We start from the raw sequence: 27,927 nt of genomic DNA, 5'->3' as shown, positions 1-27,927 counted from the left end.
ACCACGGAGCCACCTTCCCAGCCCAGTAATTTACATAGGGTACATGACTGAGAGAGGGTACAGTGTGATTTCAGTATCTATAGATAACCTATAATGTCAGATAGGTCCAACCTCTGGACCTCCTCCTGCAGACACCGCCTTCTGAGGTTGGATCGCTGCCCTCCTGGGAAGGTCTGGTCGTCCCTCGGTGCCACGGGAGCCATGGAAGAGCTCACAGGCCTGTTCTGCCTTTTGCTTACGTGAACATGTGTTTCCAGGTACGAGAATAACCTCCACGCAGGCCGCCCTCCTGGAGGAGTGGAGCTACGAGCAGGGACAGGTGGATCGCGCCTCTTCTGGGAGCCTGGCAGTCCAGGCGCCCGTCCCGGGCCCGCGAGGCCCTTGTCCGGGGCCAGGAGACGGTGCTGCCTCCGCTGTCCAGGCCCAGCGCCCAGGCTCGCAGGAGGACCCCGCTTACCTCCTTCGGGGTGACGGCGCGGGGGTGGGCTCGGAGGGCCCGGACGGCCTCCCCTGTGACCGGGCCTCCCCGCCGGCTCCCCGCGGCCTCCCCTCCTCCAGCCAGGCCTCCCCTCCGGCCCGGCCTCCCCTCCTCCAGCCCGGCCTCCCCTCCGGCCCAGCCTCCCCTCCTCCAGCCCGGCCTCCCCTCCAGCCCGGCCTCCCCTCCTCCAGCCCGGCCTCCCCTCCGGCCCGGCCTCCCCTCCTCCAGCCCAGCCTCCCCTCCTCCGGCCCAGCCTCCCCTCCTCCGGCCCAGCCTCCCCTCCAGCCCGGCCTCCCCTCCTCCAGCCCGGCCTCCCCTCCGGCCCGGCCTCCCCTCCTCCAGCCCAGCCTCCCCTCCTCCGGCCCAGCCTCCCCTCCTCCGGCCCAGCCTCCCCTGCGGCCGGGCCTCCCTGGCGGCTCCCCGCGGCCTCCCCTCCTCCGGCTCCCCGCGGCCTCCCCTCCCGCCCGGCCTCCCCTCCTCCGGCTCTCCGCGGCCTCCCGCCCCTCAGGCCGGCCAGGAGGCCCCTGGCTGCGGCCCCGAGCGCTCTGATGAGCGGCCCCGGGCTCCTCAGGGGTCGGGCACGGCGGGGACCCGGCTCTTGGGGACCCCGCGGGGCACGCCGCACGCTCCCGGGCTGACGGTCCTCCGCCTCCCGACTGCCGCGCCCGGGGCTCGCAGAACCGGGACGGGCCTCGGGCTCCGCGTCGGGGCCACGGGCGGGACGACCCGCCGAGGCGGCACGTGCGCGCGCCCGCCCACCCGGAGGCCACGCCCACCCGGAGGCCACGCCCACCCGGGCGCCCCTCCGGGGCCCGGCGCGGGCCCGGGGGCGGGGCCTCTCTGGGTCCGCCCCTGCGGCCCTCTTGGAGCCAGTGCGCGTGCGCGGAGCGGGCCGAGGGCGGTCCAGCCGGTGTGCCCGCCTCTTTCCCGGCGTGCGCCGCGGCCGCAGGCGCTGACGTGGCTGCCGTCAGCGCCGCCATCTTGTGGGAGCGAAACCAACGCCTGGCTGGGAGCGGCTGCCGCTGAGGTGAGGCCGAGGGGCGAGCGGCCGCGGGGCCGCGGGCTGCGCCGGCGGGGCGGCCGCGGGCTCGCGGGGGCTCCCGGGGGCTCCGGGGCGCGGCCGGGGCCCGGGCAGCGCGGCCAGGCCCGCGTCGGGCCGCACGACACCCCGCGGCCCCGCGGTCGCCCGCAGCTTCCCGGGCCTCTCCCGCCAGCCCGCCGCCGCCGCGGCCCGGAAGCCCCCGCCCGGCTCGGCGCCGCCCCGAGGCTCGCTGCCGGTGCCGGGCGGCGGCGGCCGGGCCCGGGCCGCGGGGCCCCGAGCGGGGACGGGCGAGCCCGCGCCTCGGCGCACGGCCCGGGCCCGGGGTGGGGAAACTGAGGCGCGGGCCGGCCCGAGCAGGCGTCAAGGTCACGCGGGTACCGAGGGCTTCCCGGAGGACGGGGGGGACGAGCGGGGCGCCGCGCACGGGCCCGCAGCGCGGCCGCCCCTGCCCGCTCCCCGGCGGGACGGGCTTGGGGGTCCTCCCGGGCCGGTCCCCCGCGGACGCCGGCTCCCGGGCCGGAACCTTTAACCCGACGAGGAGCACCGGCCCCGGCCGGCGTTGGCCACGGTGCCGGACCGCCGCCGGCCCCCGCGCAGCACCGACCCCTCCGTCCCGGGACGCTGGGCGGGCCGGGCCGGGCCAGCCCGCCGCCGCTGCCTGGCGCGGCCCTGGAAGTCACCGTGGAGAGGGCCTCCCGCAGCCGCTCGGCCTGGGAGCGGTCACTTGGCAGTTCTTGTTTCCGAGCAAGTGATGAACCATTTTTCCTGCCAGCTGATGTTTTCTGCTCTGTGTGTGTGTGTGTGTGTGACTAGGGGGTCGCTGTGATGTGTGCGTCCCTCGCTGTGAACTAGTGTCTAACATGCGGAACTGAGTTTTCAGCAACACTGGTAGCAAGGATTGTGAGGGCTTGAAACGAACAGTATTATTAACCCAGCCCCAAATTGAAAGGTGTTGCATGGCTTAGGTGCGGGCCACAAGTCTGGTTGGCCACAGGTGTGCCGTCTTCTTGCTATAAAGGGTTTTTTGTTTAATACTGTTGGGCAGTGGGACACCTGTCACTTGTCCTCAGGTATCTTGTTGAAAATGAGACTGAATTCCTGGAACACTGCAATGTGTCTTGCCCTTGAGGCAGATAACAAAAGGGGTGTTGATGTAAACAGACCAGTGGGGGGGGGGGTGTAGCTCAGTGGTGAGGCACTTGTCTAGTATTCCGGCTCAAGCCTTGGCAACGTAGTGGAGTGTGTGCACACACAAAATGTTTAAGGCGATTGGTGTGGGTAACACCTCACAGCTACTCATTGTGGAATAAAAGAAAAAAAATGTGGGCTTTGTATGTAACTCAGTGGCAGAATGCTTGTTTGATATGTTCAAGGCCATTAGCTCTGTGCTCCTCAGTTCTGGTTTAAAAACACAGTCAGTGGGGAATGAGGGAGAAGAAAAAGGCAAAATGGAGAGGGAATAATTCCAAAATAGAGTACAGCCATGAAGAAAAATCATAGTCAAGGTATTCTCTGTGTTTCTTGCACAATATTGTGTGGAGAGGGTATTGGACCATCTCCACCTACCCAGTGGCCTCTACCCTGTACCAGGCAGGGCTTGAAAGTACAGGGAAGGACATTTGGCTTTTGATTTTAAAGGTAAAGTTAATATGGGCCACACTGTGAGTTGACCCCAAGTCATTTAACCATAGAGTAGACCAAACAAGAAAAACTTGTTGTTCAAGTTCATAGAATAGCACAGAACTGTGGTTAAAGAGGTGGATCGATTCTTCCTAACACCCTCCCCCCCTTCACGCCCCCCTTGCAGATTCTTCAAGTTAAATGTTGGACTGTTGTGTAGATTTAAATCTGCTCTTAGTCACAAGCTCTGCTTACCAAGCTTTTCTGAAAATTCCTCCAAGAGATACGGGTTTCCACTGAGCAGATGGTCAGACCCCAGCTGGCCTCAGCTTGCTGCGGCCTCCGTGGTGTGTGTCCTGTGTACTCTCATGGACAGTCTCTCCCTTTGGCCTTTTGCCTTCGTAAAATTAGGACAGTGAGAGGAAATAAAGTGCTTACCTGTTAGAGGTAGCTGGGAGAACTGCATAAAAATTCCTTTTTGTTGGGATCTTTAGTTAGATAAGAACTTGTCATTTTGTGTGTGCTATAGTCAAACAAGATTTAAGGGCTGGGTGTGGTGGCTCATACCTGTAATCCCAGCTACTTGGGAGGCAGAGATTGCAGTGGGAAGCCAGCCCTAGCAGAAAGTTAGCTAGATAACCCTCCCCCCATCTCACTCAAGCAAGGAGGAGGCTTAGTAATACCCCTCTGTGATCCTGTGATCCTAGCCACAAAGGAGATACAGGTAAGATGACCTCTGGCTGAAGCCTGTCCTGAGCAAAAACTAAACTGCCTGAAAAACAACTAAAGCAAAAAAAGAGTGGAGAGCATAATGCCAACTCCTGCCTTGGATCCTAGAAACTACAGTACTAAAAAGGAAAAATTGAACTTGCCTGCTAGGAGGCAAAGGATGGATGCTTGGGTGAGTGGGGGCATTGGGATTCTCAGGCAAATGCCTGAGAATATATATGGCTGTTGTGATAGTTATAAATGCTTTGAAGTGCCATTGTAGCGCATGGGTGAGGCCTGGGTAGCTGTATCTCTTTTGGGAAGTAGCTGTATCTCTTTTGGGAAGTAGTTCAGCATTGTCAGGTGGGTCAGATGGCTTGATTTGTTGGTAAACTAGTTGTATAGTTTAATACAGATACACCCAAGTTCTTTAGTCTCAGGAGGATCTTTGGTGTTCACCTAGAGTTCTGTCCCCCAGCTTGCTACAAGTATAGAGGAGTTGTGAGGCTACCTGTTTAGGACACCACTGACCTACTGATCCTGTTTTTTAGTTTTCACTTAGAGAGGGCAGCCTACTGGTAATCAACAACAGGAAAGAGTGGCACTTTTTTTTTTTTTGGCCAGTCCTGGGGCCTGAACTCGCTCTATCACTTGAGGCACAGCACCACTTCCGGCTTTTTCTGCTTATGTGGTGCTAAGGAATTGAACCCAGGGCTTCATGCATGCAAGGCAAGCGCTCTACCACTGAACCACCTTCCCAGCCCCTAGATTATATTTTAACTTAGATGATGTTCTTTTTTTTGTCAGTCGTGGGGCTTGAACTCTGGGTTTGGGCGCTGTCCCTCAGCTCTTCAGCTCAAGACGAGCGATCTACCGCTTGAGCCACAGCACCACACTTATATTTTAAATGTCATATCTTTTAACATTTTTGGTGGTGAAATTTTCCTTGAAATGTTTGCAGCCTTTATAGCCTTTCTTTACAACATCTAAATATTTACAGCCTTTCTTCATAGCATTTCTCTTCTTTTGGTATGGTAGCAGATTCTGAAATTATCAGGAATGAACAATTTCTTTTATTTTGTCAGTCATGGGGCTTGAACTCAGACTGGGTGCTGTTCTTGAGCTCATTTGCTCATGACTAGCACTACAACACTTTGAACTATAGCACCAATTCCAGTTTTCTGGTGGTTAATTGGAGATAAGAATTTCATGGATCTTACTGCCTCTGCTGGCTTTGAACCATGATCCTCAGATCTCATCCTCCTGGATAGGATTACAGGTGTGAGCCACCAGTACCCGGTTTCTGAAATGTATTGTTACTGTTGGCATACACCTTGTCTCCCCTGGGTGTTTGAACCTGTGGGGGTGTTGGATTTTTCCTTTCAGGGATTTGTTTCAGTGTGTGTGTGTGTGTGTTTCCACGTTGTTACAGGCTCAAGAATTTTCAGGCTGAGCCATGCTTGTGTATAGTTTAAAATGGTGCCACGTTCATTATTGACCCCTAAGGTTTTTCCTGGTAGACTATCTTTTTCTTTCTTTCTTTCTTTCTTTTTTTTTTGGTCAGTCGTGGGACTTGAACTCTGGGCCTGGGCACTGTCCCTCAGCTCTTCAGCTCAAGGTGAGCGCTCTACCACTTGAGCTATAGCACCACTTCCGGTTTTCTGGTGGTTTATTGGAGATAAGAGTTTCACGGACTTTCCTGCCCAGGCTGGCTTTGAACCACGATCTTCAGATCTCAGCCTCCTGAGTAGCTAGGATTACAGGCGTGAGCCACAGGCGTCCGGCCTAGACTGTCTTGTCTTTAGAAATAGTATATCTGCGGGTTTATATGGTCTTTTTGATACCAAGAGCATGGTTAATATTCTTCAGCTATCACTTTCTCCTCTGATAATGAGTCACTTGTGAGAAGTGTAGTGGGAGAAGATGGGGTAGGAGGTCCCACATAGTGTGATACGTAAGCTGCATTGCTGATGGAGCATCTGTGCAAGCAGGCAAGGCAGGCAGACACTTGGGCCCATCCAAGAAGGCAAGAATGTCTCCTGGTAGGTGACACTGGAGCAGAGATATGATAGAACAAGGGAGAACCCAGAGGCTTCTCAGTGGTCTGAAAGAATTGGAGAAAGGACCCTGAAGTGGGTGGGTATGAAGTGTGGATTTGGAGGCCTTCTGTGAGCAGTGCGTGAGGGTGACATACCTGCTAGCAAGTGACCTTGGTCCCTGGAGCAGCTGTGTCGTCCCTAGAAAAGGTACTTTACATTTTGTGGGAGCCCTGGCAGGTTGGGTGGCAGCGTTGACACTTGATGGCAGCAGCAGGAATGCATTTGGTTAGCTTTGATGGCGCTGGAAGCTCATATTGTGATATTCTCCCTTGTCTGTGACAAGGATAAGCTTTTTTGGGGTACAGTTTTAACAGGTGCTCTGAGCAACTATCTTGCAAGTCAGGAGCAATTCTGTTTTGTTCTCTTCAGAAACTTAGCAAGAGTTATTTTCTGTTCCTAGGGGGAAATGTCATCTCATAGTGGTTCAGTAGCCTTGTTAGTGCACCGCTCCAGCCACCTTCTCTTGAGGCTGGGCCAGCACTGAAATGCAAGTTTCAGTAGAAGTCACTTCCCTTTATCTCCTTGTGACAGTTTTCGGGCAGCCTCATGGGGTTTTCTACAGTTGTGCGTGTCAGCTGGTCAGGTTGACTCAAAGCACTAGACTGTTGCAATGCAAAGGGGGAGGGAGTGGTGGGAAGCGTTCAGAGTTCTAGCATGAAGAACTGGGGGAAGTTGCTTGGGTATTGCATGTTTGAGAGGGTGGGTGGAGAAGTTGGAGGTGGAAGCCTGAGGTCATCATCTGTCGGACCCTCCTCACCCTGTAGAGAAAGGGAGAGTGAGGCGGGGGCCGGTATCTGGAAACCAGGGGCAAGATATTTAACAGATGAATATTTGAAAGGAAGGCTTTCCTGACACAGGCTGCTGGAGATCTGGAGTGTGTCCAGAAGAACACAAAGTTCAGTGAGGACAAGTGCTCTCTGGAACTGGAGGTGGAGCTGATCCCTGTCCCTCTGAGTGTCTACCTGGTGTGATGATCCTGAGCTGAGGGAACCTATTGACAGCTCCTCTTCCACACACTTTTCTCTTCCCTTTCCAAAAGCAGGTCTATGAGTGGTTTGAGGAAAATCCACAGGGAGTTTTACTTTATGAAAGCACCACCAGCCAGTAGCTGTTCTAGTTCTCTATTTCTTCTAGGGTGTGAAAGGGGCCCTAGGACACTGGGTCCCTCAACTCCATACTTGTGCAGGGAAGAAGGCTCATTGTGTTTTGAAGGAAGCACATAGTTGAGCTAGCAAAGCTAAATTGGTGTGATTTCCCTCACAAGAGAAATTTGTCTTGTTTACTCAGGACTGTTCCTACTAAGCCCAAGCATAGTGGTGGTGTGTGGGCGGGCAGTAAATTGGTAGATAACTTGGCCTGCCCCTCTCTGAAAGCACCAAGGCAGAGACCTTGCAGGTCATTATTGCTGTAGCCAGAGGCCTCTTAATGAGGCTTGGGACCCTGTATTAGGAGCAATGTGGTCTTAGTTGTCCTCTCTCAGTTCCATTCCATGGTGTTAAGTTCCATCTTCTGTAGAGAATAATTCCACTACAGAACGAACACTGTCCATGTGTCTTGAGAAGATAAGGACCAGCCTAGAGCCTACCAAAGAGTCAAGGTTCTGGTCACAGGGTAAGCAGGGCCCTTCCCTGAAAATACCAGAGTGACCCCGTGCTGATGATCCTGGGCCTGCGGGGTGGATGAGGTATGAAGGTTGCTGACCAGACTAGTGACAAGGTCCATAGTGCAGTGCTGGGCTGGGCTGGGCCGCTCTCCCCTGACGTCTGGGTACTTTCTCACCTGCATCTTTGTGAAGTTACTCTGGTATTTGCCAATTTCAGTTTATTTGGGGGTGGATGCCTGTTTGTGTTTCTTTGTGTGTAGAAACAAGCCATGACCTCCCACATGGCTAGATAGCTCAGAGCTACACCACCAGGGCCAGATTTTTGTTGGTCTTTTTTCCCCCACTGGTGGGATTCCAGACTTAATTTACATTTGCAGGTAAAAATTGTCTTGATAACATTAGGGCCTAGGCTCTGCTTCTGCACAGATGTAGGACCCAGACTCCCCGACAACAGAAGGGGAGGGAAGGAAGTGTGGGTTTTATTCCAAAAGGCCCTTGTGCCCAGTAACACATCCAAGTTCTGTTACTGAAAGAACAGAGCATGACTTTGAACAACAACCTGCATCTGTCTCAAGGATGTATGCAGAGATATGGAGTAAGATGCTCCTGCTGTGTGCCCCAGAACAAGTCACCACAAGTCCCAAAGTTGCGTTTCTCATGAATTCCTTCTTATAGCTCCAGTCAGAAGTCATGTAATTCAAAGAACTGCCCACCTAGAGTTCATGGGCTGTTTGAAGTATTCTTTGGACAGTTAAGTTAAAAAATAGTAACAAGCCAGGTGCTGGTGGCTCATGCCTGAAATCCTAGCTTACTCAGGAGAATGAGATCTGAGGATCGCAGTTTGAAGCCAGCTTAGGCAGGAAGGTCCGTGAGACTCTTATCTCAAGTTAATCACCAGAAAACCGGTAGTAGAGCTGTGGCTCAAGTGGTAGAGCGCTCGCCTTGAACAAAAAAGGTCAGGGACAGTGCCTAGACCAGGAGTTCAATGAGTAAAAATACAGTGACATGAATAAAATAGTAATGAAAATATGAATAAGGAGAAATACAAAAATGCAATTAGTGGACAAAGCTCTTTGACAACAGTTACTATAAACCAAAAACTCAGCTGACATGAGTGAAACTCATTTTTGTCAGCACACAAACTTAAGAATTCATCTGAAGTTGCTGGGTGCTGGTGGCTCACGCCTGTAATCCTAGCTACTCAGGAGGCTGAGATCTGAGGATCGCGGTTCAAAGCCAGCCTGGGCAGGAGAGACTGTGAGACTCCTATCTCCAATAAACCACCAGAAAACCGGAAGTGGCGCTGTAGCTCAAGTGGTAGAGCGCTCGCCTTGAGCTGAAGAGCTGAGGGACAGTGCCCAGGCCCAGAGTTCAAGTCCCACGACCGACCAAAAAAAAAAAAAAAAAAGAATTCATCTGAAGTTATAGGTTTGCAAAGAGTGAATTTAAATTTCACTCATCACCTCACTGACAAAATAGACCTGGTAGGTAACGCCACTCCCTTAACACACCACCTCTGAGGAGGCAGCCAGCAGAGCAGATGTGTGTGACAGCTAAGCCGGGCCTGAGACTTGGGGTGGGCCTTTTATGGCTTCAGATCTGTGCAGACTGCCTTTGGTGCCTCACGAGTCCCTGGAGACACCTTGAAAGCAATTCTAGAGTGCTCTTGTGGGTTCTTTGTCATGTTCCTTCCCTCCTTGATTGGATCCACAAAGTCGTGGGCTAGCCCTAGGCACAGGCTGGTTGACTCATGCTTCTGTCACAGGCCGAGGCCTACACTTTTCAGGTGTGCCTGTCGGTTCCCATTATCAGTACATTCTGTTTTTCTCTTAGATTTTGTGAAATAGTGATAAAGCATAGTGGAAATAGTTGCAGAACAATGTCAAACGTAGAAGCGTCAAATGTTTGGCTTAACTGCATATGATGAGCTGAGATTTTATGAGTAACCAAGCTCCATCCTATGTTGCACAAAAAAACTGCACACAGATGTTAACATGTAAATTGAATCCCATATGAAAGTAGAGGAGTCCTTTAAGTTACAGACCTTTTATTTTGGAAAGGAATAAGGCTTTTACATAAAAGATAGTCCCGGCATCTTGTGTCTTTTTTTCCCTGTTGGGAAACAATTGCTCTTTGCTAAGAATCTTTTTTTGCCAGTCAGTTGTGGGGTTTGAGCTCTGGGCCTGGGCACTGTCCCTGAGCTTCTTTGGCTCAAGGCTAGCGTTCTATCACTAGAGCCACTGTGCCACTTCTGGCCTTTTATGAGTAGTTTATTGGAGATAAGAGTATCATTGACTTTTCTGCCAGGGCTGCCTTTGAACCCTGATCCTCAGATCTTACCTCCTGAATTGCTAGTATTACAAGTGCAAGCTACTAGAACCTGGCTTAAAAACCATCTCCCCCCCCCCCCCCCCCCCCCCCACCTCCCCACGCTTGGGTTCATGCCTGTAATCCTAGATTCTCAGGAAGCTGAGGCCTGGAGGATCATGTTTTGTTGGCAGAAAAGTCTTCAAGATTTCATCTCTAACCAAAAAAATTCTGGGCTGGAGGCATGGCCCAAGTAGTAGAGTGCTAGCCATTAATTTAAAAAGCCCATGGAGACTATGAGGCTCGGAGTTCAATCCCTCAGTATTGGGGCTTGAACTCAGGTGATTGTTGGTAAGCACTCTGCTACTTGAATCACACCCTCAGTCTTTTTGCTTTTAGTGTTTGTGTTTCTTGTATAGTCTGGATGCCCTGCTACCTTCATAACAATACTCTTACTTTATTTTTTTATTTTTTTATTTTTTTTTGGTGCAGTCCTGGGGCTTGAACTCAGGCATTATCCCTTAGCTTTTTTTTTTTTTTTTTTTTTGGGGGGGGGGGGGGTCTGGTCTGAGGCCTGAACTCGGCCTGGGCACTATCCCTCAAGCGCTTCAGCTCAAGGCAAGTGCTCCACCACTTGAGCCACCGAGCTGCTTCCGGCCTTTTTTTTTTCTGCTTATGTGGTGCTAAGGAATCGAACCCAGGGCCTCATGTATGCAAGGCAAGCGCTCTACCACTGAGCCACCTTCCCAGCCCTCCCTTAGCTTTTTTGCTCCAGGCTAGTAGTATACCACTTGAGTCACAGCACCACTACTTCTGGCTTTTTGGTGGTTAATTGGAGATGAAAGTCTTATGGACTTTCCTGCCCAGGCTGGCTTCAAACAGAGATCCTCAGCTCTCAGCTTCCTGAGTTAATTAAGATTATGGGCCAGCCAACTGTATCTGCTTAATTCTTTTACCTTAATGCCTGAGTAGATCAGATTATGGACATTCACCACTCCTGGCTTTTTTGTGTGTTTGTTTTGTGCTAGTATTTGCACTTGAATTCAGAGCTTCTCATTCCCCATTGGCACTTTTACTCGAAGTTGGTGCTCTACCACTTGACCTACACCTCTATTTCTAGCCTTTTGCTGACTAGTTGGAGATAAATCCTCTGTATTTGTCTGCATAGGCTGGCTTTGAATGGAGATCCTCAGATAGCTCTTAGTAGCAAAAGCAACCAGCGCCCAGCTTGGCAAAATATTGCCATACATAAGTTCTCTCAGAATATCTTTAAATTTGTTAATTTTTCTCGTTAGACATGAAAGCTGAAATTATGAGCTATTGATTTACTACGTATAAATCAGTATAAATTTAGAAGTCCATTAATTTACACTGTACTGAATTTGTTCATAATAAAACCTAAAAAACAGGAAAAGAAACTCCTTAATGTCATCAATTTCTCATTCAAGTAGAATGTGTGTGAACCCTGTTCACAAGGACTGAGGACCCTGTTAAGTTAGCAGCTAGAAATGGGAAACGTGTCTTACTAGTGAAATTCTGTCATACTGACACTAACATTTTGAGGACTAAGCTCAAGTGACCGGTATCATGGAGACTGTATCCCAGGAAGGCCCACAGAGCCCTGTGGAGGAAGGGTAACATCTAGGATAGAGGCCACCCTACGCTTGTGCCCTGCTTCTTACCACGCACAGTTTTCCTGAAGGAGCTTTCTTGTCCCAAGGTGAAGTCTCTGAGTGCCCTGCTGCCGGGGCCTTACCTGGACGCTTGTCACCCTTCCTGAGGCACCCCTCTGTGGTTGGGGCGCAGACACACAGACAGAAGACTCTTAGTCACTGCTTCCTCACAGAGTAATGCGGCAGAACCTGAAGAGCAGGTTTACCTTATGGGCAGGATTCTGGTGGAGGAAAGGTAAGCCACTGTTAGGCTAGGACCCACTGTTGTACCACTGGGTTTTTCTACCACTGTGGAGTCCTCTTGGATTTGGGCCTGTTGCTGAAACAGTAGGTGGTGCTTGGAACCCACTGGAAGTCTAGGCGCCAAGGCTGGAAACCCTGACCACCATCTACTTTGGATTGCTGGGTGGGCCTCCGTGCTAGTGGGCTGGGTCTTAACCTGAGACTTGAGGTTCATCCCATCCTGGCCCTCTCCAAATGGTGTGGCCATTCTGCCTTTTGGAGAGCTAGGCTGTGGTCACTGTGCTTTTCACAGCCTTTCTGTCTGTGGGGCTGTAGCCTAGACCTGCACATTAGGGGATGAGACACCCTTGCCAGACTACATCAGGCTCCAGTGGACTTTTTTTTTTTTTGTCGTGGGGATTGAACTCGGCCTGGGTGCTGTCGCTCAGCAATTTCAGTAGACTTTTTTTTTTTTGTCGGTCATGGGGCTTGAACTCTGGGCCTGGGCGCTGTCCCTCAGCTCTTCAGCACAAGACGAGCGCTCTACCACCTGAGCTACAGCGCCACTTCCGGTGTTCTAGTGGTTTTTATTGTAGATAGGAGTCTTGTGGTCTTTCCTGCCCGGGCTGTCTTTGAACCTCCATCCTCATATCTCAGCCTCCTGAGTAGTTAGGATTACAGGTGTGAGCCACCGGCGCCGGGCTTCCAGCAGACTTTTATAGGCAGTGATGTACTCATGTAGCTACTCCCTGTTTTCCCTGCTGTTGTGTATGGGGCCCTGTAGGAGTTGAGAACCCTTTCCCCTCAGTTATGCATATTTGGGTTCATGTTTTTGCAGCATGTAAAAATGAAAGAAGCCATCCAAGAATTCCTCTGTCACAGTATCCCTAGCACCACCAGTAGATTTTTCTTGTTTCTCCATTGACATCTGCTTGAGGTTTGTGGATTTAGAAAGTGAGGATGGTACTGGGCGCTGGTGGCTCACGCCTGTCATCCCAGCTACTCAGGAGGCTGAGATCTGAGGATTGTGGTTCAGAGCCAGCTGGGGCAGGAAAGTCCTTGAGACTCTTATCTCCAAACAACCACCAGAAAACTGAAGTGGCGCTGTAGCTCGCGTGGTAGAGCGTTATCCTTGAGCTGAAGAGCGCAGGGACAGCGCTTAAGCCCAGAGTTCAAGCCCCATGACTAACAACAAAAAAGAGCATGGTGGTGCTGGGAACGTGGCTCAGTGATAGAGCGCTTGCCTAGCATTCATGAAGTCCTGGGTTCGACTCCTCAGTACCACATACACAGAAAAAGCCAGAAGTGGCACTGTGGCTCACATGGTAGAGTGCTAGCCTTGAGCAAAAGCAGCTTAGGGACCATGCCCAGGCCCTGAGTTCAAGCCCCGGGACTGGAAAAGAAGAAAAAAGAAAGGAAGGGAGGGAGGACAGCCTTTACTGCTTCTGTGCCCAGCAGCGACTAACTGTCAGGGCTGTGTGGACGTGGGCGTGCTTAGCAGGGCTGCTTCCTGACTTGTTTGCTTGATTTGGTTTGGAATACATTTTGAGAGAGTGGTTGTGCACACACCTGCTTGTGTTGGGCTTGAGTTTTTATCATGCACACCTCTTGGCTGGTCTGATGCTCCCGAGTTCTTCACGCTGCAGTCCATCCAGTGCTGCCTGCCCCTCTGCATTATCATCTTTGGCTCCTCCTTTTGCCTGGTGCCAGGGTCCTCATGGGAACTGTGTATAAGAGGTAAGGTAGATGGCTTTGTGATGCTGAAATTCTTACTGTAGCTGGTAGGATTACAGATTAAAGGCTGGCTATAGTCTCAGACTTTTAAGAGCCTGTCGTACACTGGCTCTGTCAGTATGGCAGCCATGTATGTCTGTCTGGAGCATGAAGAAACCTTGTCGCTGTAGTGTGCTTGCTTTCCCATCCTTTTCCCCTTTATGGCCTAAGCTGTATTCAAACTCTGGGTTCTGTGTTAGCCTCTCAGGTGCTAGCATTGGATTATAATGGTTTTCCTTTTGTATCTGTGTTTGTCTGGTTCTGCTTTCATTTTGAACTTTTGTAGTGTGAACAGATTGCCTCATTTTCCCCCTTTGTTTCAGTATCTTATTTTGTAGACACTATATCTTTTAATAATAATCTTTTGTTTTCTCTTAAAAGAACATGTTCCCTGTCTTGCCTGTTTTCCTCAATCTCCCCCCCCCACCCCCACTTTGCTTGTTGGAGTCTTACATTTGAGACTTTTGAAGAGGTGAGGGGCTAGGCTAGGCTTTTGGGGATGTTGCTTATATTCAGTGGGGTGTTCTGGGAGGTTTTGTCTTGTGACCTCTTCTATGTGTTTCCCTGGTGCCTCTCACCCCACAAAAGCACTGCTGGATTCCATCCATGGTCTAGATGTTCAGACTTCCCATCTGCCTGGATATTGGTAACCATTTTTCTGGGAGCCTCAAGCAAAGTGTGCATGTAAGAGGCCTTTGGTGCTGAAATGACTGTTTGTCCTACCTAATTCCTAATTAGTAGGAGTTTGAAGGGGGGATGTGTGGGCTCAAGCGTCTCCCTTTCCTCCCCAGTGGATGGTGAACTCAGGGTACACTGGGAAATAATCTACTATGTTCTACAGAAACTTAGTCCTCTGTACCTGGGAGCTTGACTGTCTCCAGAAAGGGCCATGATAACTTGAGACCTAGTGTAATGTTTTCAATGTGATACTGTGAAGTGAGAAAGAACCGTGTCCAGAAAGCACTGGGTCTCTGGTCACATCTGGGGAAATGTATACAGATCATCCAGGCATCAAGAAATGAGATTTGATTTCTCTGCATTGACCGCAGTTGGAGGTAACCCATTAGAAGGCTACTGCATAGCATTCACCTTGTTGTAATGAAGTCCTAAGATGTTAGAAGAGGAGGGATGGTGAGGAGTGGAGGAGTGAGTGGGGCCTTGGACGGGAGGCCTCTTGCTCGCAGGGTCACTGGAGGAGTGACTCCTAAATACTCTTGGTTGGCATACAGGCTATGGTCAGAATGCCCCCCATTTGGTCTGTGAGAAGTTGGACTTGAGCTTGAGTACAGTAATGTTCGGTAGTTTCACAAGGCTCTAACCTCCTGGACAGATTAGTGCCTCATAAAGAAGGGCCTTGGGGAGTGGTTCTTGCCAACTCTGAAGACACCAGATTCCTTCCCTGCAGAGGACAGAACACCATCAGACATCCACCCTCCCAGGCTACGGCCTCATTATTGATAGACCACCTGGTGTGTGATCTTCTGCCATGGCAGCACAGAAGGCACACTGATAACTTTCTGAAGGCTACAAGACTTCCATTGGTTATGTTTACTAGTAGGTGCTAGCAGTCTGACTTTTCTATCATTCGTCATTTTAGAAAGGGATGAAAGCCCCTGTTTGGACAGAATGAAAGTGCCCACCATATGGTTACACCAGGGCCTAGGGTCTGATTTTCAGAGGCCCTGTTAGCCTCAGACAGGCTCTGATGAATTGGTGATGGCTGACGTGATTGATGCCCAGCATTTCTGGTCTGAGTCAGCGTGTGAGCCCAAGCAGGAGTGTGCCCTGTATGCATACTCTTCACAAAGGGTTGTGGGGGCTTCTTGTTGTACCTCATGGGGCCCGGCTCTTTGGGTTGCCTGGCATGGATGGCATGATGCCACAGTGCCTCTTGGGCTTGCTCTGGGCTGCACTACAGTCAGGATGTTTTACAAACACTGGGGTCTTAGTCTGCACTATGACGTGTTCTCCATTCCTGGGCACCAGGGGTGGGGATGGGGGCAGGGCTGGGAGCACCCCCTCCCACCCCCTCTGTCCTCTAGGTGTGATTCCTTGTTGCTTGCTGGTACACTGGAAAAGCTATTTCATGTAGAGGTCTCACATGTCTCCAGAAAGCACTGTTTTCAGATAGCACATGAGCCATTGTGCGCAAGCGTGGCTGTGGTTAAGTCCTGCAGCTTGCTAAATGCAGGGCCAGTGAATGTAGGAGGCTTTGTGCCACAGCTGCCTCCCTGGCTGGACATGTAGCCATAGGACCTAGGCGGCCAGGTGGGCTCTTTCAGTTCCTTGGTGAACTGCATTTGTGTTACACATTCATTCCTCTGAGGAGTCCAGGGTGGATAGGTTCTGATTTGCACAGGGTTCATACTAGCAGCACAAAACATTCTTGGGATGCCTTGCTTCCCCAGGTCTTTGGCCAGTGTCGCCTCCACCTGTCCACAAGCATGGGGAATATCTTTGCAAACCTCTTCAAGGGCCTTTTTGGCAAAAAAGAGATGCGCATCCTCATGGTGGGCCTGGATGCTGCCGGAAAGACGACAATTCTGTACAAACTGAAGCTGGGGGAGATCGTGACCACCATCCCCACCATAGGTGAGAAGCTGAGCTGAGACCGCGGCCGGGTGGGGCTAGGCCTGGTTGGAGGCGCAGAGGGTCCTCAGCTGCAACCCTGCCCCCAGGTTTCAACGTGGAGACTGTGGAGTACAAGAACATCAGCTTCACTGTGTGGGATGTGGGTGGCCAGGACAAGATCCGGCCGCTGTGGCGCCACTACTTCCAGAACACCCAAGGTAATGGGACAGCCCTCGTTGTAGACCTCTACTACCGGGCTCCTTCCAAGGCCTAGCCTCTCTCTGCTCAGGTCCCATGGCCTTGCTAACTGCAAGACAAGGCCCCACAGAGCCAGGCCAGGAAGAACGGCTGTAATCTCCGGATTGGGGCCATGGCCTGTGGGGTGGGTGGAGTGTCGAACCTAGGCAGTCACATGGCTCCCTTGCAGGCTTGATCTTCGTGGTGGACAGCAATGACAGAGAGCGTGTCAATGAGGCCCGTGAAGAGCTCATGCGGATGCTGGCGGAGGATGAGCTCCGGGATGCTGTCCTCCTGGTGTTTGCCAACAAGCAGGTAGGTGCCAGCAAGGTCCTCCCTAACGGCACCCATGTCAGGGAGGGGGAAGGACAGCTTGCTGGTAGCCCTTGTTGCTGATCCATCCTTCCCCTCAGGACCTCCCCAATGCCATGAATGCTGCTGAAATCACAGACAAGCTGGGGCTGCACTCTCTACGCCACAGGAACTGGTACATTCAGGCCACCTGTGCCACCAGCGGGGACGGGCTCTATGAAGGACTGGACTGGCTGTCCAATCAGCTCCGGAACCAGAAGTGAACCAGAACTCCCCTTCCCCCTCACTTCCTCCTCTCCGCCCTCCGCTTTCCTCTCATGTGGCAAACGTGCGACCCTGTGGTCCTGAGTGCCAGAAGCTGTCTCCATGGGTTGGTCACAGTGCGCACCGCACCGTGCTGTGCGTGTGCAGACGCAGCCTGCAGCCAGGTTTTTATTTAATGTAAATAGTTTCTGTTTCCACTGAGGCAGTTTCTGGTACTCCTATGCAATATTACTCAGCTTTTTTATTGTAAAGAGAATCAACTTACGGTCAGTACTGAGAAGAGATTTGGACATGTGGGCACCTGGTCTCCAGGAGCCAGTGGGTGTAGATCAGTATCGGAATCCATTTGGTGGTTGGTTTTTAACCTGAACTCAGTGCATTTTTTAAAATTGTTAAAAATACAAGCAGAACACTTGAACACATAGAAGGGAGACTATGCCTAGTGTAGGTTTTTGCAGTAACCGCCTGAATGCTTAGTCCATCAGATCAGCTAGACGTTCCCCTGTGGAACAGGAGAGACGGTGACAAACGAACCACCATCGCTGCATGGTCACAGTAGAGCCCCCGTGACTCGCCTGTCTGTGGATCACCTGCATTCCATAGCGTTGTGCTTGTACTTGTGCTCACACGGTCACCAAGGGGCTGGCAGGGGCCGGGGCAGGGCCTCATCCTTGATGGGCCTGTGGCCTAGCAGCCGCCCGCGTTCCCAGTTCTGGCGCCTGCTCCGAGTACCGGCGGGAGGCCTGGGTCTAGCCAGCAGGAGTCTGCAAGCTGGGAGAGTTGGCCCACTCCAGACCCAGTCCCAGAGCACCCCATCTCCATGTGTGAAGTAGCTTCCTCCCTCAGCCTGCAAGGGTCCGATTTGCCATCGAAAAAGACGACCTCTACTTTTTTTTCTTTTGTATTTTGATAAACACTGAAGAAGCTGGAGCTGTTAAATTTATCTTGAGAAAACCTCAGAACTGGTTTATTTGGTGTCGTGGAACCTCTTACCGCTTTCAATACACAATTAGTAATCAACTGTTTTGTATACTTGTTTTCAGTTTTCATTTCAACAAGCACTGTAATTATAGCTACTAGAATAAAGTCTCAACTATTTCATGGGCTTGTCAGTGGGTCACTGTCACTGCCACGAGGCTGCCTGCTGAGAAGGAAGCAGAGGCTGATAGGGCCTTCCCCATAGAGAGCAGGTGGCTGATCTCCAGGCCTGGACTTTTCCCCTCATACATAGTACATGGAGAAGACAGCACACTTCACTTCCAGAGGTAAGATTGTAGGAGTCTTGAGTGCTGTGGGACCTTGGCCCCTGACCCTATGCACACATACGTGCCCAGCAATGGCATGGCAGCACTTTAGTCGAGGTTGGGATGGCTACCAGCAGGTCAGAGTACCTCCCTGTTTCTCCACGACCTTTCCCCCAGCCAGGACAGTCTAAAGTAAGGGCAGTCTCCACTGAAGGCAGCCACATGCAGAGTGTAGGCCAGGGTGCAAGCCATAGTCTAGGCCTCAGTGGACACTGAGGGTCTGCCTGGGCCACAGCATTTATAATTTCAAGTCAGAAGCAAAAGAATTCAACAATAAATACACCATTACAGATACAGCCACACAGCCTGTTTTCCATTCACTATACCCAGGCTCCCATGAACCCAGGGTACCTTTCTGTTAACTGCCCAGTCTACTGTTTCAGGCCGGAGCCAGCAAGGACTATATGCTGAGCCCGCAAGCTGAGCCCAGCCCCTAGGTGCTTCAAGCCCCACCACCCTTCCAAGCTCAACCTAGACCACCTGGCTTTTGAAAAGGCAGCTCCTGTGGATAGGCTTTTATTTTATTATAGGCTTGCTCTCGTCATACAAGATGTATGTAGCAGGAATCACTACAAGACATCAGAAGTTACTGAGGAGGTTGGTTCCAGGCTAGCCTTGGGCAAGAATGCTCACAAGACTTCATCTCAACACAGGTGCCTGTCATTCCAGCTACGCAGGAAACATAAGACTGTCTCAGAAATTACTAGAGCAAAAAGGCTCAAAGCATGGCTCAGCTCAAGCTAGAGTACCTGTCTGGAAAGCATGAAGCTAAGTGCAAACCTCATGCTATGCCCCACCCCACAAGTCACTTCCAGGTTGAGACTGTCCTGTACCTATGACACTACTGCCTGAGCCCAGGCCTCTTACCCTTCCACATTCCCCTGCCACTCTGAGGTAATGCTCTACTTTTGAAATACATTTATTTAAGTACAAAGTGAATGTGAAAAGCAACCATGCTCGGTCACAGCTCTTGGGCCTGGACTGCTGCAAGCAGACAGCAGTCTGTAGTGTGCAGGGCCCCTCTGGAGAGACCGGTCTTCACTTAGCGCCACCCTCAAGGGGAGTCTGCAGGGACCCAGGTCAGAAGGAACCTGGAGAAGTTTCCCCAAGCAACACCACCGGTCCCTCGGCAGTCAATCCCCCAAAACCCACAGGTGTGGTGCAGGGACACTCCAGGCAGTAGCCCCTGCTCTCAGGTCAGCAGGTAACCAAGCACAAAGCAGCCAGCCAGGGCTCTGGCGGGTATCAGTCCACACTCAGTCATCTGAGCCTCTGCTTGGACGTCTGTGGGGTGGGCTCTTTCTGCAGCCCCCGCTAGGCCCCCGTTTCCTTCTCTTACAGCTGGGGGAAGAGGAGTCCGAATCATGGCGCCGGCGTCTGGGCCTTGGAGACAAGGACAGTGAGACAATCAGGAAGGGCGTTGAGCAGCACTTGCCGGGCCATGCCCTGAGAGCTGCCCAGCACCCTGCTCAGGCCCGCTGACTACAGCCCTTTCTCCACAACTCCCCGAGGCAGAACTGAGCTGGGCTTGGGCCTACCGAGTGGGAGAGGGAGAGGAGGAGGAAACCTCAGCATCCTTCCTGTGTTCTTTGTCTTTCTTCTTCTTATGCTTCTTATGTTTCTTCTTCTTTTTCTTTTTTTCCTTCTTGCTTTTCTTGTGGCTCTCGGCACTGCAAGAGGAAACGGCTAGCCTTAGCCGCCTGCTGTGGACGGGTCAGGGCCTGTCCACAGCCTCCTGCTGGACACTGGCAGCCAGGGCCTCCGTGGGGCCGTGGCTCCCGTGTTCAGTGGCGGCTCAGCACGAGCCCACGCTCGTCAGGGCCTCCGTGGGGCCGTGTCTCAGCACGAGCCCACGCTCGTCAGGGCCTCCGGGGGGCCGTCTCAACACGAGCCCACGCTCACCAGGGCCTCCGGGGGGCCGTGGCTCCTCAGCACGAGCCCACGCTCGCCAGGGCCTCCGTGGGGCCGTGTCTCAGCACGAGCCCACGCTCACCAGGGCCTCCGTGGGGCCGTGTCTCAGCACGAGCCCACGCTCACCAGGGCCTCCGTGGGGCCGTGGCTCCTCAGCACGAGCCCACGCTCACCAGGGCCTCCGTGGGGCCGTGTCTCAGCACGAGCCCACGCTCACCAGGGCCTCCGTGGGGCCGTGGCTCCTCAGCACGAGCCCACGCTCACCAGGGCCTCCGTGGGGCCGTGGCTCTCGTAGCTCCCCAGGCTGCGCAAGGCCTGGTGGGCAGGGGACGCGCGTGGCACACGCACTCCACTCCCCGGGAGGAAGCTGGGCGGAGCCAGCCCGGTCCTCTTACCCGGGGTCAGCCCTGTCTTCCACGCGCGGCTTCCTTTTGGCGGCGGCTGGAGAAGTAGCTCGGCTGCTGCTGTCTGTGCGGTGGTGCTGCGGGAGAAGGGGCGCGGTGGGGAGGGCGGAGGGGCGCGGGGAATCCCGCCCCGCCCGCCCGCCCGCCCCCGGGGAACTCAGGGGGTCCCGGCGCGGGTTATACCGTGAACACCGACAGCCCCAGCTTGGCGGCTTCCTTGTCCTCCCGGGACAGCGCTACGCGGCCCGCGGAGCCACTGCGGTGAGACGGCGGTGAGGGCGGAGGGGCCGGGCGGTGAGGGAGACGGGGCGGTGAGGGAGGCGCCCACGTATGCCGCGCCCCGCCCCCGCGTGCCCGCACCTCGTGCTGCCCCGCCCCCGCCCCCGCGTGCCCGCACCTCGTGCTGCCCAGCCCCACGAGCCGGTCGACGCCTTTCTCCTCCGGGTCGCCGCCCTCTCGCTTGCAGATCTCCACGAAGTCCTGCGGGAAGAGACCAGAGAGGCTCGGCCGGCCCCGCGCCCGCGCCCCGCCCGCCCTCCCGCGCCCGTCCTCCACTGACCTCCTTGCTCAGGCCGGTGGGCTGCTTCCTCACGTTCTTGTAGCCGCTGCAGGGGGTGGGGGGGGTCAGCCGCGCGGGGCCCCGCCCGCCCCCGGCCCCGCCCCGCCCCCCATCCCCGGCCCCGCTCCCCATCCCCAGCCCCGCTCCCCATCCCCGGCCCCGCTCCCCATCCCGGCCCGGCTCCGGCCCCCATCCCCGTCCCCGCTCCCCATCCCCGGCCCCGCTCCCCATCCCAGCCCCGCTCCGGCCCCCATCCCCCGTCCCCGGCGCGGCTCCGGCCCCCATCCCCGGCCCCGCTCCCCATCCCCGGCCCCGCTCCCCATCCCCGGCCCCGCTCCGGCCCCCATCCCCCGTCCCCGGCGCGGCTCCGGCCCCCATCCCCGGCCCCGCTCCCCATCCCAGCCCCGCTCCGGCCCCCATCCCCGGCCCCGCTCCCCATCCCAGCCCCGCTCCGCTCCCCATCCCCGGCCCCGCTCCCCATCCCAGCCCCGCTCCGGCCCCCATCCCCCGTCCCCGGCGCGGCCCCGGCCCCCATCCCCGGCCCCGCTCCCCATCCCAGCCCCGCTCCGGCCCCCATCCCCCGTCCCCGGCGCGGCTCCGGCCCCCATCCCCGGCCCCGCTCCCCATCCCAGCCCCGCTCCGGCCCCCATCCCCCGTCCCCGGCGCGGCTCCGGCCCCCATCCCCGGCCCCGCTCCCCATCCCCGGCCCCGCTCCGCTCCCCATCCCAACCCCGCTCCGGCCCGCGGACACTCACAGCGCGGCCAGCAGCGCCTCCCGCTCGGCCTCGCGCACGGCCGCCAGCTCCTCCTCGCGGCTCGGCCCCGCGCACGGCGCGCGGCCCTTGGCGTACCAGGTGAGGTCGCGGCCCTTCTGCCAGCGGCCCACGGGCGCCATCAGCGAGTTGCCCAGGTAGTTCTCCCGCTGCTTGTCGGTCTTCACGTCCTCCCAGTTAAACTGGTCCTGCCCGCCGCGCACGCCGCCGCGGCTGGACCCGAACATGGCGCCGGACACGACGCGGGCCCCGGCGCCCGCACAGCCCCGGGCCCACGGCGCGGCCCGGAATGGGCGGCGTGACGTGACCACCGCGCCTGCGCACCGCGCCCGCGCCCCGCTCTACCAGCCGCCGTCCACGCCGCCGTCCGCGCCTGCGCAGCGCGTCACCCGCACTTCCTCCTCCCCCAGGTCCGACCCCACCCTCCTTCCGGCCCGACCGCGGGCTTCCGGCCCGGCCGATGCCTGGGCCGCCGGTGCCCGGGCGGCCGGGCGGGAGGACCACCGCTATTCCCGGAGCAGCGGCAGGCCCGGCCAGCCGGGCGCCAGGAGGCTGAACGGTGGGCCTGCATCCCCTGACGCGTAGCGCATTGGAGGCCGAGGGCCTGCCTCGAGAAGGCTCTGGACTCAAACCAGCCGGAAAGAAAAGGGGAAAGGGTGAAGACGAAGCGCGGGCCAAGAGAAGCCCCCATGGCGGTCATCCACCATGGCGACACTGGTCTGGACGACTTCTAACCAGAGCCCTGCGGGCGCCCATTTCAGGTAGCCTTTAGGTGCATAGTGCCTCCAGGACTCTTCCAGTTTCACCCGGGGGAGACCAGAAAATGTGGAGAGGAATTGTTTCTCCACTACACATTGCAGTCAGTATGGAGGGGTGTGCTGGAAAAGGGATGTGTCTGCTTTCTTAAGAGTATTCGGTAGTGCTCAATCTTGCAGTTCCAGCTCCTGGCTCTGACTTAGTCTGCTTCCCATGCACTTGTCCCTATTCTAGGGCGCTCCAGCGGTACCCAGCAGCCCTTGTTAGACTGAATGTGTCCTTCCTACATACACCTCAAATTCATGTTGAAAAATAGTCCCTCCAGGTAAAATACTTGGAAGGAGATGAAATAAGGAAGCAGAGCTTCATGAATGAGATCAGTGCATGTATAAAAGGCTCCTAGTTGCCGGGCGCTGGTGGCTCACGCCTGTAATCCTAGCTACTCAGGAGGCTGAGATCTGAGGATCGCGGTTCAAAGCCAGCCCGGGCAGGAGAGACCGTGAGACTCTTATCTCCAATAAACCACCAGAAAACCGGAAGTGGTGCTGTGGCTCAAGTGGTAGAGCGCTGGCCTTGAGCTGAAGAGCTGAGGGACAGCGCCCAGGCCCAGAGTTCAAGCCCCACGACCGACAAAAAAATAAAAATAAAATAAAATAAAAGGCTCCTAGCTACTCTGGAGGCTGAGATATGGAGGACCAGAGGGTCATGGTTCCAGAGAAGCATAAAGCAAGGCTGGAGTGCCCTGAGCTCAAACCCTGACAATGGCATACACGCTTTAAAAAATACAAAAGGGCCGGGCACAGGTGGCTCATGCCTGTCATCCTAGTTACTCAGGAGGCTGAGATCTGAGGATCACAGTTCAAAGCCAGCTCAGGCAGAAAGATTCTTATCTCTATTGACCACCAGAAAACCGAAGTGACGCTGTGGCTCAAGTGGTAGAGTGGTCGCCTTGAGCTGAAGAGCTGAGGGACAGCGCCCAGGCCCAGAGTTCAGGCTCCAGGCCCTGTACTGTGCAGGTGATGAAGGGTTCAACACACCTTCTCTGGCTGCTCTTGGATCCCCTCCACTACTGAGGGAGGACTGGAGGCTATAACAAGAAGGTCCCTGACTCCCAGGATGGTGGGCCTCTGCTCCCTGATCTGCAGAACAGCAAATGGAGCGTATCTGAGGCTGAGAGGGTAGCTGGGGGATGCTGGGTGCTTTCTGTCCAGCTCTCTGGTTTTTCTGTGCTCCATATCCTTGCAGCAGTGTCTTAAACCCACGGGTTTCATCTAAACAGATCCTAATCCTTCTAGTCTGCTCTAAGCTTCAGAGACCTACCATCTAGCTCTGAGAGGCACTTTCCAAAGATGATATGCTTCAGGGCTAGATGCACACATAAAAGACACTAACAAGCTGGCTACCAATGGCCCATACCCATAATCTAGCTACTCAGGAAGCTGAAATATGAGTATAGAGGTTTGAAAGGGGGGGGGGGGCAGAAGTAGAGCTGTGGCTCAAGTGACAGAACATTAGTCTTTTTTTGTCAGTTGTGGGGCTTGAACTCTGGGCCTGGGCACTGTCCCTGAGCTCTTCAGCTCAAGATTACTGCTGTACCACTTGAGCCATAGTGCCACTTCTGGTTTTCTGATGGTTAACTGGAGATAAGTCACACACTTTCTTGACCAGCCTGACTTTGAACTGCAACCCTCAGATCTCAGCCTCCTGAGTAGTTAGGATTACAGGCATGAGCCACCAGCTAGTCTTGAGCATAACAAAGCTCAGAGAGAGCAACTCAGCCCTGCATTTAAGTCTCAGGGTTAGTACACACACATGTACAACACACACACAACACTAAGATGATGGCTTCAAGAACATGGGAGTTTGTTTACAGGTATAGAACTCTGCCCTCAGTCACCCTGGGGCACCTTCAAGCCACAGTTACTTCCTGGTCTTGGACCAAAACTGTCGGTACTGCTCAGAGTCAAAACCGTCCACCAGCTCTGGCTCTTCCTCCTTCTTCTGTTGGAGCAGGGCTTCACGTTTCCGGAACCTGGCCCGGCGCTCCTCTGGAGTCAGGGTGTCCAGGTCTAGTGGCATCTAAAAGGGGAGAAACACACGTGTGTCCACACAGACCCATCTTAATTTTCTTTAGATTTTTGTGAGCTTTCCACAAAGCTTGTGTTTTACTGAGAGAACTATTTTTTCTGTCTCTTTTTCCTAAGATTGGTGGGGTTTTTTTTGTTTGTTTTGTGTCTGTCCTGGGTGTTGTCCCTGAGCTCTTTTGCTCCAGGCTAGCACTCTACCACTTGATCCACAGCTCCACTTTTGGCTTTTTGGTGATTAATTGGAGAGATTAATGGGAGTCTCATGAACTTTCCCACCCAGGCTGGCTTTGAACTGGGATCCTCAGATCTCAGACTCCTGAGTAGCTAGGATTACAGGCGTGAGCCACCAGGACAGTTTATTGGAGGTGGCTTTAAACAAAACATAAAAATACTGACTTATTCATCCTATCTGGTTTTAATGCTTGGAGGAAGTTCTAAGTCAGACATTCTTCCTCTCCAACAGTCTGTTCTTCTGCACAACTGTACTGTGACTACTGCGACCTGTCCATCCTGAGTCCAGTGGCCACAAGCTCCAGAGAAATCTGGATGATGAAGGAAGCATACCACCAGCATGCGTCTTGGCTCCCTGTAGCGGATGTGGATGGTGGAGCCATCCTGCTTGACCAGCAGCACTGGGTAGAGGCGAGCATAGGCCTGGCGACGGAGACGAGTGACGGCTGCCCTGTTGCTATCAGCTTGCCGGGAAGATGTGTGCAGGAAGCAAGGCACAGCGGACGCTGACTTCACAGTCCTCTGCCACAGCAACCTACACACAAAACATGGGTACAAAACAAACCTAAGTGGATGGTTTGGGGACAGAGATCACCAATATGGCCAGATCAGGGCCTAACAGAGAACTTCCTGCTGGCCACAAACACTAGCCAGGGTGCCCTGAAGAGCCACAAGGTTTGATCCAGAGTTTTGACCTCACAGCCAGGAAGGGGTCAAGCGGGTGGCTGACAGCATTGGGGACAGGAAGCAGGAGCCCAAGAGTCTTAACTCCTGCTGAGGCTTTTCCTGAGGTAAGCCTGACTAGAGTTGTGAGGGGCCTGAAAATCCATGCTTACCCAAGCAAGCTGCCCACAGCCACCATCTTTCCTTAAGAGTCCTGGTGGAACGTCAACCACTGGACCTTGTATACACCTGCTAGGCAAGAGAATAAGGCTTTTTATTTTATCTTATTTATTTTTCTTGACAGTACTGGAGTTAGAACTCAAAGCCTTGCATTACTAGCTAGGCAGGCATTCTATCACTTGGACCATAACCCAGCCAAGAAGTCTTTTAAAAATTTTGTTTTGGGGGGCTGGGAAGGTGGCTCAGTGGTAGAGCGCCTGCCTTGCATGCATGAGGCCATGGGTTCGATTCCTCAGCACCACATAAGCAAAAAGAAAAAAAGCCAGAAGTGATGCTGTGGCTCAAGTGGTAGAGCGCTAGCCTTGAGCTGAAGAGCTGAAGGACAGCGCCCAGGCCCAGAGTTCAAGCCCCACGACCGGACCAAAAAAAAAAAAAAAAATTTTGTTTTGGGGCTGGGGGTTTAGCCCAGCGGAAGGGCGCCCGCCTGGCACATGCAAGGCCCTGGGTTCGGTCCTCAGCCCTGGGGGGGGAAAAAAAAAACAAAAATGCTACAAAAATTTTGTTTTGCCTTTAAATGATCTTCCTGAAAACCTGGCCAGGAATTAAGTCAAACTCTGGTGTCTCTCTAACATCTACGTCCAGTTTTCCTTCAGTATTTATAGGGAATTGGATATAGTATTCTTCTACAACCATCAAAATCCACAGATCCTCTGTTTTTTTTGTTTTTGTTTTTTTTCAGTTGTGGGACCTGAACTCTGGGCCGGGCACTGTCCCTGAGCTCTTCAGTTCAACGCAAGTGCTCTACCACTTGAGCCACTTCCGGTTTTCTGGTGGTTTATTGGAGATAAGCGTCTCATGGACTTTCCTGCCCAGGCTGGCTTTGAACCTCAGATCACAGCCTTCTCAGTAGTTAGGATTACAGGCATGAGCCACTGGCAACCAGCCCTCAGTTCTTTCATATGTAAAGGTACAGTACTTCCACACAACCTGTGCACACACTCCCATATACTTTAATATTATCTATAATACTTAACAGAATATAAATGCTATATAAATAAGTTACATTGTTTACGGAATGACAAAAAAAATCTATAATGTACAATACAGAATCAGTTAAAATTTTTTGAGTTATTTTCAATTGGCATCTGGTTGAATCTCCTAATACAGACCAGGTGTAATCACTGTATTACTTGTTAATGTATCTCACTAACAAGTTGCCTTCTAGGACGAGAATGGCCTGCGGAAGTTTTCTCAAAAACAACTACTTACTCCCAAAGATAATGAATCACATGAGGCACATGCCTACCCGTTCTAGTGGGTATGGTGTCAGGAGAGTCCTTTGCAGTTGGGGCATACACCCTGATTTCTAAAATACTGTTTTATTTTTGCCTGTCTGGGGCTTGAACTCAGGGCCTGGGCGCTGTCCCTGCGTCTGCGTTCAAGGCTAGCGCTCTACCACTTGAGCCACAGCGCCACTTCCAAGTTGCCATCTTCAATGGCAGCCTCTCCCTTGTTTACGCTGCTACACCTGCACGCGTGCACCCTTCCACAACGCGGAGAGCCCGTCCGCGGCCCCTCCGCCGGCGAGGTCGCCTGTCAGGTTGCTGACCTTGTCTGTGCCCCAGGGTCCGTGCTGGGAAGCCTTTCAGTGAACGTCTGCTCACTTACGGGGAAAGAACTCCGGAGCTGCCTTTACGCCTGATCCCAGGCAGTCCGCACGGACCGGAGGAGTTCGGGAAGATTTCCGAGCCAGCCGGCGCGCAGGTTCTGCCTGGGCTCCGAGCTACGGAGGAAGAAAGGCCACCTGTGAAACGGAGAGCGCACGTGTCCGGAGCCCAGGCGCGCTCCCCGCCGGGACCGGGCCGGGCCCGCGCCGCCGCCGGCTCAGCCCCAGTGCGGGCCCAGCGGGCGCAGGCCGCAGCCCCCCTCCCACCCCCGGGCGGCGGCGCCTCCCTCGCAGCCGCCGCCTGGCAGCAGCGGAGCCCTGCGAGCCGGCCGTCCGCACCGCCGCGACCCAGGCGGAGACCTGCGTGGAGAGGGCCCGGCCCCGCGCCACGGTCCGCCGTGTCCCAGCCGGCGTCGCGTCGCGCGGGGATGACGCTTGGGGGCGTGGCCTTCGGTGGGCGTGGCCTTCGGTGGGCGGGGCCTGC

The 27,927-nt window shown here is 54.2% G+C and overlaps 3 protein-coding genes across 7 annotated transcripts; 1 reads left to right on the top strand and 2 right to left on the bottom strand.

The window, feature by feature from the left end:
• Positions 1–1,400: 1,400 nt before the first annotated feature.
• Positions 1,401–18,010, top strand: Arf1 (ADP ribosylation factor 1). The gene is made up of 5 exons (XM_042669476.1): positions 1,401–1,505; positions 15,934–16,117; positions 16,204–16,314; positions 16,524–16,648; positions 16,747–18,010. The coding sequence occupies exons 2-5, from the start codon at positions 15,970–15,972 to the stop codon at positions 16,906–16,908; spliced, it is 546 nt and encodes a 181-aa protein (XP_042525410.1). The 5' UTR covers positions 1,401–1,505; positions 15,934–15,969; the 3' UTR covers positions 16,909–18,010.
• A 1,106-nt stretch (positions 18,011–19,116) lies between these two features.
• CUNH1orf35 (chromosome unknown C1orf35 homolog) lies at positions 19,117–22,142 on the bottom strand. The gene is made up of 7 exons (XM_042669475.1): positions 21,843–22,142; positions 21,088–21,133; positions 20,926–21,008; positions 20,712–20,784; positions 20,520–20,605; positions 19,752–19,883; positions 19,117–19,596 (listed from the first exon to the last, which is right to left on the bottom strand). The coding sequence occupies exons 1-7, from the start codon at positions 22,085–22,087 to the stop codon at positions 19,470–19,472; spliced, it is 792 nt and encodes a 263-aa protein (XP_042525409.1). The 5' UTR covers positions 22,088–22,142; the 3' UTR covers positions 19,117–19,469.
• A 2,313-nt stretch (positions 22,143–24,455) lies between these two features.
• On the bottom strand, positions 24,456–27,866 carry Mrpl55 (mitochondrial ribosomal protein L55). Of its 5 annotated transcripts, XM_042669540.1 has the most exons (5): positions 27,804–27,866; positions 27,387–27,560; positions 25,771–25,846; positions 25,268–25,469; positions 24,456–24,695 (listed from the first exon to the last, which is right to left on the bottom strand). In XM_042669540.1, exons 3-5 carry the CDS (start codon positions 25,794–25,796, stop codon positions 24,537–24,539), a joined length of 387 nt encoding a protein of 128 aa, XP_042525474.1. In that variant the 5' UTR covers positions 25,797–25,846; positions 27,387–27,560; positions 27,804–27,866; the 3' UTR covers positions 24,456–24,536. The 5 variants fall into 5 exon arrangements, with proteins under 5 accessions (XP_042525474.1, XP_042525475.1, XP_042525472.1 ...); XM_042669541.1 differs by lacking the exon at positions 27,804–27,866 and having other exon boundaries at positions 25,771–25,849; positions 27,387–27,632; XM_042669538.1 differs by lacking the exon at positions 27,804–27,866 and having other exon boundaries at positions 27,387–27,632.
• Positions 27,867–27,927: the final 61 nt, after the last annotated feature.

The sequence above is a fragment of the Dipodomys spectabilis genome, unplaced genomic scaffold (genome assembly GCF_019054845.1).
Source record: "Dipodomys spectabilis isolate Male_0828 unplaced genomic scaffold, ASM1905484v1 ptg000496l, whole genome shotgun sequence".
NCBI lineage: Eukaryota > Metazoa > Chordata > Mammalia > Rodentia > Heteromyidae > Dipodomys > Dipodomys spectabilis.
This window is presented reverse-complemented; position numbering and strand designations above follow the sequence as displayed.

Bases quoted from the DNA above. Each gene is read 5' to 3' on its own strand.
- CUNH1orf35 (XM_042669475.1), bottom strand. From the start codon at position 22,087: ATGTTCGGGTCCAGCCGCGGCGGCGTGCGCGGCGGGCAGGACCAGTTT. The intron at 21,134-21,842 runs GTGAGTGTCCGC...CACCCCCTGCAG, and splicing joins GAGGCGCTGCTGGCCGCGCT to CGGCTACAAGAACGTGAGGA. The intron at 20,606-20,711 runs GTATAACCCGCG...CTTCTCCCGCAG, and splicing joins TGGGGCTGTCGGTGTTCACG to CACCACCGCACAGACAGCAG.
- Mrpl55 (XM_042669540.1), bottom strand. From the start codon at position 25,796: ATGGTGGCTGTGGGCAGCTTGCTTGG. The intron at 25,470-25,770 runs GTAAGCATGGAT...TTTTGTGTGTAG, and splicing joins GCTGTGGGCAGCTTGCTTGG to GTTGCTGTGGCAGAGGACTG. The intron at 24,696-25,267 runs GTATGCTTCCTT...CTCCCCTTTTAG, and splicing joins AGCCAAGACGCATGCTGGTG to ATGCCACTAGACCTGGACAC.
- Arf1 (XM_042669476.1), top strand. From the start codon at position 15,970: ATGGGGAATATCTTTGCAAACCTCTTCAAGGGCCTTTTTGGCAAAAAA. The intron at 16,118-16,203 runs GTGAGAAGCTGA...CCCTGCCCCCAG, and splicing joins GACCACCATCCCCACCATAG to GTTTCAACGTGGAGACTGTG. The intron at 16,649-16,746 runs GTAGGTGCCAGC...CCTTCCCCTCAG, and splicing joins TGGTGTTTGCCAACAAGCAG to GACCTCCCCAATGCCATGAA.